The sequence below is a fragment of the Hibiscus syriacus genome, unplaced genomic scaffold (assembly GCF_006381635.1).
Source record: "Hibiscus syriacus cultivar Baekdansim isolate YM2019G1 unplaced genomic scaffold, ASM638163v2 tig00111248_pilon, whole genome shotgun sequence".
Taxonomy (NCBI): Eukaryota; Viridiplantae; Streptophyta; class Magnoliopsida; order Malvales; family Malvaceae; genus Hibiscus; species Hibiscus syriacus.
The window spans coordinates 18,871-33,091 of NW_024063034.1; the positions used below are offsets into that span (position 1 = coordinate 18,871).

A 14,221-nucleotide genomic window follows, 5' to 3' on the forward strand; every position below is an offset into this window, starting at 1 on the left:
CGGCGGCGCGCGAGAGTCCCCCTTGTTCTCTATCACTCAACAAGGAAGTGAGAAAGCCAAGCCTTAAATAACATTCTCAATAGTGTTTCCAATACTATGTGAGATTGAGCATTACCAACACTTGTTCCCTAATACTATGTGGGATTGAGCCTTAAATAGTGATATTACTTTTGAATGTTTTGCTTAAAATTGCAATAATCACGATTGATTGTAGATTGACATTTAATTATGACATATTTAATCGTATAATACTAATGCAATTGGTTGCTGATTCAGTTGTTTTAAGGTGCATGATTGTTAATTGTTTCTTGAATAATCACATTGTATTGGAAATAAGTGTTGGTAATGCTCAATCCCACATAGTATTGGAAACACTATTGGGAATGGTATTTAAGGCATGACTTTCCCACTTCCTTATTGAGTGATAGATAGGGATGGCAACTCAACTCAACCCGAATCCGACGGGTTCCGACCCGACCCGACCCGATCGGGTCGGATTTTTTTAAAAAAAAAATCGGGTTCAGGTCGGGTCGGGTCGGGTTTTTTTTAATGCACTGTTCGGGTCGGGTCGGGTTTAGGGTAAAAAAAAATCCGACCCGACCTGAAAAATATATATAATTTTATCTTATATATTTAGGGATAATTACAATAATAATATCCCTTCATATATAATTTTTTCAATTAAGTCACTGTTTTCATTGAATTAAAATTTTTTTTTATTTCGGGTCGGGTCGGGTTTCTAAGTCATATATTCGGGTCGGGTCGGGTCGGGTGAAACATTAATTTTGTCGGGTCGGGTCGGGTCACGGGTGGAGAACCCTTTCTTCTCGGGTCGGGTCGGGTGGCCCAAAAACCCGACCCGACTCGACCCATTGCCATCCCTAGTGATAGAGAACAAGGGGGACTCTCGCGCGCCGTCACCGTCCGTCTTGTCTCGGGTCGTGGTCGTGGTCGTGGTAATACGTGTCTTCGAAACGTCCGCGCGAATACTATCTTTTTAGAAAAAATTCTTAAGAAACAAATGTAATACCACCAGTCGTTGCGAATTATCGATCGCATTGTGATTTAGTTAATCATTTTAACAAATCGTATATTATAAGGCATTTTTGGTCAATGAGATAATTTTCTCTATTTTTTATTTATGTCATAGTAATATCTAAGTTAAGAAATTAATGCTCACAAATAATCAAATTTTAGTCATTTAATAAAGTAAAGGAAAATCATGCATGTTTCCTGATTAATAACTCAAAAGGAGACAAGCCAAGGGAATCTATCGGTGTCAAATCTAGCTGTCATCCATAACTCCAAGACCGACAGTCATTTTATCACTGACCTCAAGCACTTTAATTTGAGCCATATTCTGGATAATAATTAATAATATCTTCAAAACCCTAATTTAAACCCCCAAAATGTCAAAAACCTAATTCAGTCTATAATTTTATCACTTCAATTGGGGTTCCTTTCTCAAGATTTCTCGCTTCTCCGCCTACGATATGTCAAAGGTCATGCTAGCGGAAAGTTTACCCAGGAAAGGTGCCGTTTTCGGCAGCTCCGTGGGCTTTGTACTGCAAGCTATGGTTGTTCAGACCGCCATTGTTGCTACAAAGTCTGCCGCTTGGTTGCTCATGATGGTAAAATTCTCTTTCCCCTTTTCCCCCTTCTAATTTACCTCAAATTTCGAATTTTCAATTTTTTCCGGATCAATGGTTTGAGGAGTCTTTGCTTTATAAGGATTTATTACTTTCCTTGAATTGTTGGGAAATTGGCAATTTTTCTGTGATAATTTGATTAATAATCTTTCTAAATGCTAGAAATTTTGTTACTTTGCCTAACAGCTTGTCTAGAGTATTTTGATTCTCATATTTTCTTAGTATAGTAGTATAGTGAGATGTCTTAGGAAGAACTTAATTAGGTTTTTTATAGGGGAAAAGACTGTAAAAGGTTAAAGGTACTATAAGTTTGTGAAAGCATCGGGTGAGTTAAAATGAAATTTTAAAAAGTACTTGTTTGTTTGGGAAGTATATTTGTAATTCATGTGGAATGGGTAAAAAATCGTGTTTCCGATCACAAACTGCACTCGAAAAACTTTTGTTTTGCTGCTGCTCAGCATGAGTTGGGTGTTTTTCTCCAGATGGGAACTCTGCCTAATGGAATTGGTGTCTTCAATCAAGAGCCTGAGGCATATGCAGGGTTAGTTGCATTAATTGTTTTGTCTAACTCTTTCTTGTTCTTCTTCTGTGGAATGGGGCAAATGGTGAATTTTCTTTTGTAGGTTTCCGCTTACTCAGCTTATCGGAATGACTAAACCTGGTCCCGAGAACAAGGATGCCAGTGACACTGAGGACGACGATGATGAGGATGAAGATGAAGCTGTGGATGAACAAGATGAGGATGCAGGTGAGGAGGAAGATGAATCTGGTGAAGAGGAAGGGGATCCAGAGGATGAACCCGAGGCCAATCGTGATGGTGGCAGTGGAGATGATAATGGGGACGACGACGACGACGATGATGGTGACGAAGATGACGACGACGAGGGAGAGGAAGAGGAAGAGGAGGAAGAGGATGAGGACGAAGAGCTTCAGCCACCAGCTAAAAAGCGGAAATGAGCTTGGAGCTTCTCTTGTTTTTTTTTTTTTTAATTTTTCCTTGCTGAGGTTAGGGGTATGGTGTAGTGGGAGGTTATTATGGTGTCTAAGTTGAATTAGTTCTGATATTTCTGCAAATCAAACTTGTTTAATATTTCCCTGTATGCAATTCTGGTATCATTATATGAGCTCTGCTTCACAAAGGATGGATTCATCTTGCAAACTGGATTCAAGGTCTCATTAGCACCCTGAGAAAGAAAAGTGAAATAAAGCTCTTCGAGACCTGCTAATCGATCATCTTGCTAATAAACCTGCAAATGCTTATGCAGAGGATAGTGATTTAGGGGCCAACCGGCAATAACCAAAAACAAACGCAAACCTAAACACAGTTGTGGTTGCTTTAATGGGGGAAATATATTATATACCATAAAACCATTTGCCGGCAACTCTTCAGCTGATATAATTGTTACTGATAGTACTCTTCTGAACAACTTGTAATCTTGTCGAGGTCAACAACCTCCGTTTCGGCAGTCGCAGTTTCTCTGATGACCCCAATGAAAAATCGGGGTGAATGGAATGTATATTCATTCGAGAAATGCCAACCTTGATAGCATCAGACATCGCTTTAAGGGTAAAATCAAGATCTTTCTGTAGAAAGAAGCATATGATTATGATATCAAAATAATATTTAGTGGCTTCATGCGAACAGATAAATTCATATAAACAGATTCTAAGCAATAGTAAATAGATTCGTTACAACATATTTTATCCTTTGGAGCTTCTTGTTTCGCATAATTTGTGAGGTATACATTGTGAGATGATCAGCAGTTTATTCTTGTTCATTAGTATTGAACCATTGGTAAACATAAAAAAGAATATTCATACTTGCCTCCTCTCTCAAGGAATATGAAACAGCTCCAAAACTAGGGAACTGATCAACCTAGATGAGCAAGTTAAAACATAAGATAATACCTTCAATGGAGTACAGAGTTAATAAATATTATGGACTGGATATAGATGTAACTTGACTTCCGGCGTTGAGAAAAGACGACCCGAGGTGGATAAAACTCCGGTGGAAGGTTTTTTCTTATATCTTGCACTGTCATTCTTGAAAATGAAGAAAAACTGAAGTATTTTCTTCAAACCCAAATTGCTCCTTCATGTCATCCTTATATCAAACATGCATTTGCATGGTTACCTTTCCTTCTTTTTTTTTATGAAAATTGAAGCAAAGAGTTAAGTAAAAGGCATTTCCAACTGTTAGTCCTATCGGAAGTGGGAAACGGATCTATCTTTCTCTTATCGTCTCTTTCTCCACTCAGCTGGTATCCAACTGATGTACCAGTAACAGAAGACCCAAAAGAATTTCGAAAAAAGGGACATCTCTGTCAAGCATGGTTAAACCAAGGCCCAACGGCACCGTTCACATGACCGTTGCTGTGTATCCCTACACCATTGGGGAACAGAGAAGGCGGCAGACCAACATCTATTGGTGACTGTGGTGTTGTAGGGTATAACCCGTGACTGTGTGGTATGGTCTGCGGACTCAGAAGCGGACTTGCTGGACTTCCTTTATGCTGCTGGAGATCGTGGATTTGCCTCAGCCCTTCCTCGTGAATCCTTGACAATGTTTCCAACTCTTTCATGGACAGAGCTTCCAAACCAGCACCATAGAGCGGGGCATGCTGTGACATTTCTTCGTGAAGTGAGGCTTCAAGGGTGTGAATGTATTGCTGCAGAAGAAGAGACACAAATGAGAAACGTAAATCATTCGAGTTAGACTTTGTAAGGTCGCAACTTTTCATGAGAGCCCAAAAATGATGGATTCAGATGCAAACTAGACACATTATGACAAGTTCAATAATGATTATGAAATAGAAAAGGCAGTGTGTAGAGTGAGGAAAAAACTTGCACGCCTGCAACTTTGATTCCATGCCATCAATATATGCTTCACACCTAGCAACCTGCTCTTCCTTTTCTCGCTTTTCACCTTCGGTTGCCCCACTGTTTGTGTCAATCTTCGAACCTCATCCTCAAGTGACTGGTGAATTTCTTCTCGAATCACATTCTCTGCGGCATACCGTTTTAATTCTTCATCAAATCTTTTACTTGCAGCTTCAGCCCTCTTCAATCTTTCAGCAAGAGCATTCTTCTCCTTCACTACCTTCTATCATATAACAAAACTTGTCAGATAGCAGTCAACACAAACCAGCACAATAGCAAAGAGGGAACACATTAATCATAGCAAGTACCTTCAACTAATCACGTTTCCGAGACTTCAAGTGGGAGAGTTGCGCTTCTGCATAATGAAGACGACCTTGAAGTGCTTTCTTCTGAGCAGTGAGTTTTGCCTCATCATCCCTCTCTGAACGGAGCCACTCAAGTTGACTTTCAACCTCATGTATTTGTTCAGAAAGTTCCATCTTTTCCCGAGCAAAGCGATCCATGTCAGCCTTCATTTCGGACTGTCAATTTACATAATAGGTTAATTTTACGAACTTCCTGAATCATAAACCTTTCAGAAAATAAAAGATAAAAAATAAACCTTATCGTTAGTTTAAGACATGTACCTTGAGTCGGTTATTTACAGCTTCAGATTCACTTATATTCTAGGATAGAGCAGCTTTTTCCTTGGCCATATTAGAAATTCCAACCTCTGTCTCTTCACGAATGCCGATAATTGTATCTTCACTAGAGCATAACTGATGCCAAAGTGCTGCCCGATCAACATTTGCAAGCTCAACAACTTCCCGCATATTGCTGAGAACAGGTCTAACAATTTCTTGCTCCTCAGAAACCAAAGTAAACAAAATATCAAAATCTAAGTCTACTTCACGACTATTTTCAGTAGTGCTGGTGGCACAATCAACAAGTCTCTTCAGCAGCCTCACTCGGTAGGACTCGTCGACATACCACTTGAATACTATTGTATAAAACATCTTCACAAAGCCCCTGACACGAAGGTCTATAGAGAGAGCCAATGTCTCGGCAAGACCCAGAAGTGAAGTGAAATCGTCCTGTTGAACACTATGCTGTTCACTGGCCTCTCCCTCTACTGCAGCATCCTCATGCTGAAAACTTTCAGCAACGTATCTGGCATTACGATTGAGCCCATGGGCTAGACGCCTTTCCAAAACCATGTCTACCAACTGAGCCACAAAGGCTCCTCGAGCCACAGCTCTCTCTAATGTTTGAGAAGCCTTAACAGCAAGACAAGGCATGGACAGCATCTCAACCAGGACATAAAAATCGGAAAAATGCTGACAATCACAAAAGGCCTGCTCATCCGACACATTCAATCTTTCAGGAGGAGATCCATTTTCACCAAACAATAACCCACAAGGCATTGCTGAGCTATTTTCAATGAAATCTTCATCACAATCAATATCTCTTATCAATCAATATCTCTTAGTTATTAACAATCTCAGCAACATCACCCCAGCTATTTACAATTTTACTTAAAAAATCAAGAACACAAGGAGACACCTCTAGGCCCAAGTTATTTAGCCTGACACGAACAGATCTAACCTACAGAAGAGAACAGTAGTAGTTATATATGCCTCCCAAAGTTAAGTTGACATGCTGAAAAAAATGATGAACAAAGAAATCAAACCGTACTGCTTCTGGAAGATGTTGGCATTGGGATGCAGCTTTAAAGATGAAATATATGGTTGCAACCAGAGGTTCATCACTTGAATCAGCCAAGAGCTCAAAAGATTGAAATAAGACACGTTCCCACACTTCGCCATCACATTCTAGTTGACTGAGGGGTCCAAATACCTGAAATGGAAGAATCGTCATCAACTTATTAATGTAAACATATAAATTTTACAGACGAAGAACTGTTCGGAAACAATACTACATTTTTTTATAAGAAAGGGAGTCCTCATTAAAAAAACCCTTCATAGTATCTCAACAGACATTGAAAAGAGGAAAAGAGTGCCTCAGAGATTTTATTACAAAAACAAAACAAAGTACACTTACAGGAGCCTTACAATCCACAACACAACTTAAACCATGAAAAACTACCTCCTAACAGAAAACAGAACATGTCAACTACAACAATCCCTTACAAAGCAGAACCCAAACACCAAACACAACGACCAAAACACACAAACAAGAGAAGGCAACACCCCTGAAACCCATTAGCCAATTCCAAATTTGGCTAACTCATCCGTCTCCCAGTTCGCGCTTCTCGGAGTGGGCCTCAGAATAACCTTTTTCCAAGATATATGCTGAAATTTCCTTCACCGACGAGCAGAAAAGAGAACACGACCCCGGATTCTTTATCCACTCAACAACTTTAGCACAATCAGTTTCCAAAATTAGGCAGCCCTTGTTGCACCAGACTGAATCCGCAAAAGGCCAATGTTCAGAAACTCCCTTATTTTCTTAGAGTGCATCCAAGTGACACAACCCATAAATACCACTTCAGTAAAGAAATTAAGTCATCAACAACAACAATCTTACAGGTATTTGCAAATCTGGATCAGCACCTGACTTTTAAAGTTGATCAAGTAGAGCAAAAGCAGCCAATGGATTCTCTGAATGCTCTACCAATTTAGGCACCAATGCGACTAGGTCAGGTTGCAGATTCTTAGGAGCTTTATCCAGTACAAGGGCAATCTTTTGTGCGGACTGCGGCCTCCGCCTGGGCTCAGGACAGCCTTGTGGAACTGCTCCATCTAGGGCTCTCAATGAATTGACGATCAACCCTAAAAGCTCCTCAAATTGCTCCAAGCACTTGGTCTGGAAACTCAAATTATTCAAGTAGTCAATAGATGATTAATAATCAAGTGAGCCAATGTTATTTCCAAATCAAACCTTTGACCGAAGCGAGTAATTCTCAAAAGAACTCCCAGCATAGGTTTCTGGTGGAGAAGTAGGATTACCAGGAACAGCTTTTCCAGAGAAATCAATCCCATTCATGTCAGAACTTTGTACAGCAGAGGTAGTGCTACCATCATTCACAAAAGAATCGACTCTTTCGTACATAGGAAATTGAGAACATTCAGCAGATCCATTCTCCCGTTCGCGATGAAATGTTCTAGCAGCTTTGTCACCATCAGAAGGTTTTAAATTTGCATCTGAAGAATCGGCATTAGCACCTCCTTCTGAGGGCTGTCAACATTCAACCATTATATCCAAAAGCAGATCTATAATTGCTTGCTGCAAAACTTTAACACGCATTAGCAAATTCATCAAACTCGGTGAAGATTCATCAGTCTCTGAAACCTTCTTCCCATCACCACTACCAGAAAGCTTTGTTGGAAGCAGCCAACGTTTTACCTTAGCCAGGTCATCAAGGTAAACGGGAAGCCCAGTCAGAAAACCAGCAATTGTCCCAGCATCCATCAGAAGCTACTCTCGTAAAGTAACCTGCGGTTGCGATGGATTTTCTCCATAGGTAAGGTGAAATCCAGCTCGGGAAAGAAGGTTTCTAAAGATATCTTCTTCATCTCCACTTATTCCTTCACTGTCTTCAGAAGCAATGAGTTCGTCTGGATCAGTAGTTAGAGCATCCTGACCATCCTCAGAAGCCAAAACCTGGCATAGTGGAGAGAGAAAATAATAAATGCTCATTAGATATATGCTAAGAAAATAAATCCCATTCCACACTGCTAAGAAAAGGATATAATGGGGAAACTTATGGTAGCTTTTACTAGTTCCTTCCAGGTTCAATGAAAGTATTCAGGGCATTGCAATCAAGAGAGTGATTCAGTAAACATAAAAGAGCATTTGCACGCGAGAGAGTACCTCAGAAGAATCAGAGGACAATATTTGGGAAAGAATCAAGTTTACACAACATTCAGGGCAAGCCATAAACACTTTAGTAGGGGCATTTAATACAAAAGTATATATATCTCGTTTCTCTACCATAATTTCTGCGATAAAACAGAATACTAACATGTAAATCTGAAAAATAAAAAATAAAAACTTATTCCGTGAATAATAAACATCACATAAATGGAAGAGATCTAAATGTGACCAACCTCAAGATCTGAAAACTCAAACCAAGGGCAGCAATCCAGTATTTCACAAACAAAAACAACGGCATCACGCACAAGGAACCCTGCATCTGCTTCTAACATATCCGATATTTTCATGAATTGCAAAACAGAATTATTCCATGTCTTTATACAAATGGAAGATTCTTTCCGGACAGTCTTGGCTGGGTTTCTCTGATTCATGATGGCCATTCTGTATCTAACCCAGAAGTTTTTGTCTGGATCACTACTAACTGACTGGTCGCTCTCTAAGTATATACATATAGTTTCAAAGGACTCATATACACCTGAGTCATGAGAAACAATCAATTAATCAACACAAACAGTTACACAGACATATTCAATGGAGAATTGACAGGAAATAATCACCTACCAATCCGAAGCTCACATCCACCAGCTTGAAAAAAATTGCTAAAAATCTTGCGATTTTCCATTATTTCCTTGAAAGATAAGAAGTTCTCCACCTTCCAAGTGATTGCACTTCTCTTTCCAATACTTCCTATCTGGGAAGCAGTATTTGCTGACTCAGTATCCTGACCAGTTAAATCCTGCATTGTTGATGTCTCTTTCAGTATAAGAACCTCAGCAGAAAATAGTTGTATGTGGTGTTTCGAAGGTAAGAGAGGGGTGCACCGTATTCTAACCTGCACCTCGCCGTACCTTTCACCTTCCCTTTCTTCTTTTGGGTAAAATACAAGAAGGTCACTCAGTTATATGTCTAGTAATAAATAAATTATTTTTATTAAAGTTATAATTTAGTCAATTCATTTAAAATATATTACAAATATGTCATTAACTATTAAAATTGAAATAAAAATTTAGTATGATTTGGTATAATAATAGTTTAGTACCTAATATATATATTTACATTTTTTCATAAAATAAATTGTTACTATACCAAAAAACTCAATAATAAAGTAATATAACATTTTTAGGAGAACAAGTAGTTTAAGTAGGAATAAAAATTAAATTTATAGAAATTTTAAGAAAAATAGATGATTCATTGAATTGTTCAAATAATAATAAATCAATATAATATATAAATTTTGAGAGTGAACAATCAATGACTTATTTATAATAATATTTTATTTTAAGGACTAAATTGTAATGTTTATAAAAAATTGAATCATTTGTCACATAATTGAGTGATATGAGGGTGTATTCTGCCCTTTTCTTTTTTCCTACCCTGTACGCTGCGTTTAGCGAATGTTTGTGATTATCCACTGCGGTGCGGTGCAGCTGAAGAGGATTTTCGCTGGTTTATGGGCCCACAGAGAACGCACATGACGTATGGATGCTTAGAGTCCATTGGGCAACGTGTCACATTGTCAGAACTTTGGGGACCCATACTCCTCAGTACATTCTCTTTTATTTTTTTTATTTTTCGTAATCGACGGCTAAAATTCTTCTTTTAGTTGAAATTTTGTACTGGATAAAGTATGAACGGCAGGGATACTTTAATTAACTAAATTAAATATCAACGTAAAGCATATTATCTTTGACTCGCTTGGACCATAAATATAGTGGCAATGAATTAATTCAATTGTCTTATCTTTACTAAAATAAGGGTAAATTACAAATTTGATAATTGAATTTTACTATCTCTATTTTACTCATTGTACTTTAAATATTTTCTCGTTGAATTTAATGCATTATTTTTTGGCCATTTGACCGTTATATAATTAACAACGTTAAAATAAACTATTATATAGATGTAAAACGACGTCATTTTGGTGAAAATTTTATTTTTTAAAACGACATCATTTTTAACATTATTACTATTTAAAGAATGATCAAAAGGAAGCATTCTTTCAAAAGGAGAAGATGGGTTATAACTTTACAAAACATGGCCCTTATGGCACATACAATTTTTCAAATGAACCCTAGATTGTCAAACAAGCATAAAGGTCCAACTTTCTTCAAAATTGACTATTTTCGTCCCTGAAATGTCCCCTTTTAATTCATAAACACGTACGTTACAAAACAACTGGAATTGAAACTTAAGAATGCCGCATCAATAGAATATAAGTTCGGTTTAAGGAAAACATAAACTGGAATAGGGAAATGACCTACCTCCCGCACCATCATCAGCCATACCTGGCGACTGTGTTGGCGTTTGTCGGCGCTGCCCTGAACTCCGTCAGCATCTCCGATCCAGCGTGACCAGCACTTACCGTATCACCATCTAAAGTCGAAATTCTCCCTATAGTTCAAAATAGAAAAGCATACAATTACTAGAATCAAATAGTATAATCACCTATACAGAACCATTTACAGATCTAATCCCACCTTTGTGCTATACCCTATGCTAAGCTTAGTTGTATATTGACAACATCAATAAGTCTAAATTTTATATCAGAAAATTTTATTCGGACAGTCTCTTTTTTCTCAACAAGAATCGTTTGTTCAACTCTTTGAGTTCTTCCATGAAATCGTCCACTCTGTCCCTCCATTTTACGCCTATAAAAGCACTTTAAGCCATCAAAATAATAGACAGCAATGTTTCGACTTTCAACTTTTTACAAGCCCATTTCAGCTCTTTTTGTCACCTAATACAGGCCTCTGAAGGCCACCAAGTAGCATAATTCCTCCATATTTCTTTTCGGGCAATTACATTTTTTTATTAATTTAGGACAAGTTCAAGGCAGTATTGTTCAAAAATAATTATCAATTATTTGACATTGAACGCTCACACCCTAACATCCCGATGCTCGAACTTAAAACCTCAAAAATAATAACAATTCCTTTATCCCTAAGGCCGCTTGGTTCATGTGGGACAATTACATCTCAAATTTTATTAGGTTACATTCACTTCAAAAAATAAGTTCAGTAATTATGTCACAAAAAACTTGTGTGTGTGCAAATAAGTTTAACAATTTACTGTGTACATAATAGTTTTATTATTTAGCATAAGTAACATAGTAAATTTTACTGTGTCTTAAATTTTAGGATAAATTATGTGTTTAGTACTTAAACTATTAGTGTTGGTCAGTTTTAGTACCTAAACTTTTATTTTTTCTTAATCATACCTAAAGTTTAGTTTTTGTTTCATTTTAGTACATCACCTTTAAAAACTTTAGTTTTTGTTTCATTTTAGTACCTATTCAAAATTTAACGTCAATTTTTGAAAGTTTAGGTACTAAAACGGACCAAAAATGATAGTTTAGGTACTAAATGCATTATGTTTTTAATGACAATGTACTAAAATGAAATAAAAACTAAACTTCATGTATGGTTTTGAAAAAATTAAGTTTATGTACTAAAACGGACAAAAACTAATAATTTAAGTACTAAATGTGTAGTACCCTAAATTTTATTATTTAGGGACAAAGATTGTGTTTGTGTGAATAAGTTTAACAAGTTAGTGAAATGAAGCAATTAAGGGAGAGGGAGATTAGAGCCTTGCACTTTTTACCTATTGGTGCATAATAGATATTTGTCATTAAGCAGGAGGATTGGTGAAGGAATTAATAATATACAAACAAACTAATCAATCAACAAAGTGAGATATACAAACACATACATAAACAGATGCAAAAATAATTATGGAAAGGGTAGGCCAATTAGATATATGTAGAAGTTGAAACAGTTGGGTTTGTTTTTATTACTACTTATTTTATGTATTATTCAAATCTCTTTTAACTCTTGAACCGGAAACTCATTTCATGAGGATTTTATAAGTCTACTCGAATCCATAACATTTAAAAGTTTATGATATGAAATCATCAAAAGATATCAGTGGTCAAAAGGAGTGTTGTTTCTCTAAGGTCTTGAGTTCGAACAATTGGTGTGTATGTTATCAATGACTAAGAGAAATTCTGAATGATATAACCTTGTAATCACCCTAGACTATTAAAAAAAGTTTATGATTTAAGAACGATGTCAACTGAACTAATACTCACCGTTCAACTAAATAAAACGGGGTTAACGTACACTAATCATGCATATGGTGGCATGAAATAATAGAATGCCTACCATGCATGGCCACACCATTCCCGGATATCATTGGTCCGGCAATGAGATTTGATAGCATGTGGGCTGAGATGCAATACAATACTCTTATTGCTGTATCAATTATTGCAAACAAATTATGAACCAATACTGGACAGCACAAGTAGACAAAAATCATTCATGTGTATTGTCACCACCCTCAAGAAGCTGGAATCCATGCATTGAGTGAAAAAAAAATATCACACGCCACTCACAGTTGTCTAAATAACCATCACAAATCACCAGTCACAACAATGCAAGTTGGCTTAATACATGACATTTTAAGATCATTCTTGGATGCTTCATCAATTTGGATATATATAATATATATATATATATATATATATAGTGTAGATGAAAGTGATGGAATTTTTACCTTAAGTTAAGAGGAGGGGCCATGGATGGTTATCTTGACACTGCATATATTTTCATTTTGAGTGATGTATGGTGAATGTTCAACTGAGTTAGGCAAAATTGCTTACAAAAGAAGGGAAGAAAGAAAAAGGATACTCACAAGTTTCCTCCCCAGAAGCTTACAAAAATCCAACTACTAACCTTCCTTCCACTCAATCAGATCCCAGCTCAGCAATCTCACAAATTTGCTTTAAAAAACCCACTTCTGGTTCTCGAGTAAAGGCACCAGTATCTCTCTTGAGCATATCATCAGTCAATTATCGAGCAACCTTCGAGCAGCAATGGCCTCCACAAAAATCTGTGCCCTCTTCATAGTTTTCTCTATTCTTCTCCATTCATCATCATTCACCAGCGCTTGCAACTCATGCAAGCCACCGAAACCCATCCCACCTCCCGCATGCACTCCACCGGCAAAGCCTGCTTCTTGCCCTAAGGATACGTTGAAGCTAGGCGTCTGTGCCGACGTCCTTGGACTGGTGAACATCGTGGTGGGAACACCCGCTTCGAGCAAATGCTGTGGATTGCTCCAAGGCTTGGCTGATCTGGAGGCTGCCCTTTGCCTTTGCACCGCCATTAAAGCCAACGTACTTGGGATCAACCTCAACGTCCCTGTCACTCTCAGCGTACTCCTTAGTGCATGCCAGAAGGAAGTCCCTGCAGGCTTCAAATGCTGATAGATTCATAAAGAAGTACCACAAAAAATGGGTTCTCGCTGGCTGGGTTTACTCTACTTTCGTATATTCATTATGGTGTTTGCAGATTGCCGTTCTTCGTCTTGATTTGTTGCTTTTAATCGGTACATTCCAAAGCTGGAATAGGGTTTTCTTTTGGCTATCTGTAATATTATTTCATATTTGTGTTGTAGTTTTAGGGTCGTGTCTTTACAAAGGAAGATTCTGGCCTTGTGTGAAATATTTGTTGAAGTTGATAAGGCATGTGGGTTAACATTTTAACTCTTGCCTAATGTAATTTTCATTTTTTTTTGTTAATGCTATAGATTTGAAGTTGATTTTGTTTATTAGAATCGTAAGAGACAGATCGTGAGTTATTTAAGATTGACTTGATCAAAGCTTGATAAATACTTTATTCAAATGAATTTGATTCGCGTTTGAACTCGATTCAAAAAGCTCGTGACCAACTCAAAAATATAACCTATTAAATTTTTTTTAAAAAAAAATATTAAAAATATTAATATTTATGTGTTAGATTTTTTAATATATATAT

The 14,221-nt window shown here is 37.3% G+C and overlaps 3 protein-coding genes and 1 pseudogene across 3 annotated transcripts; 2 read left to right on the plus strand and 2 right to left on the minus strand.

The window, feature by feature from the left end:
* Nucleotides 1-1,339: 1,339 nt before the first annotated feature.
* On the plus strand, nucleotides 1,340-2,705 carry LOC120157360 (glutamic acid-rich protein-like). Its single transcript, XM_039168509.1, has 3 exons — nucleotides 1,340-1,631; nucleotides 2,132-2,190; nucleotides 2,273-2,705. Exons 1-3 carry the CDS (start codon nucleotides 1,494-1,496, stop codon nucleotides 2,604-2,606), a joined length of 531 nt encoding a protein of 176 aa, XP_039024440.1. The 5' UTR covers nucleotides 1,340-1,493; the 3' UTR covers nucleotides 2,607-2,705.
* A 1,074-nt stretch (nucleotides 2,706-3,779) lies between these two features.
* LOC120157371 lies at nucleotides 3,780-4,733 on the minus strand. The gene has a single exon (XM_039168517.1). The coding sequence runs from the start codon at nucleotides 4,388-4,390 to the stop codon at nucleotides 3,974-3,976; it is 417 nt and encodes a 138-aa protein (XP_039024448.1). The 5' UTR covers nucleotides 4,391-4,733; the 3' UTR covers nucleotides 3,780-3,973.
* A 110-nt stretch (nucleotides 4,734-4,843) lies between these two features.
* On the minus strand, nucleotides 4,844-10,688 carry LOC120157362 (annotated as a pseudogene).
* A 2,336-nt stretch (nucleotides 10,689-13,024) lies between these two features.
* Nucleotides 13,025-13,986, plus strand: LOC120157372 (pEARLI1-like lipid transfer protein 1). Its single transcript, XM_039168518.1, has one exon. The coding sequence runs from the start codon at nucleotides 13,279-13,281 to the stop codon at nucleotides 13,669-13,671; it is 393 nt and encodes a 130-aa protein (XP_039024449.1). The 5' UTR covers nucleotides 13,025-13,278; the 3' UTR covers nucleotides 13,672-13,986.
* The last annotated feature ends 235 nt before the right edge of the window (nucleotides 13,987-14,221 follow it).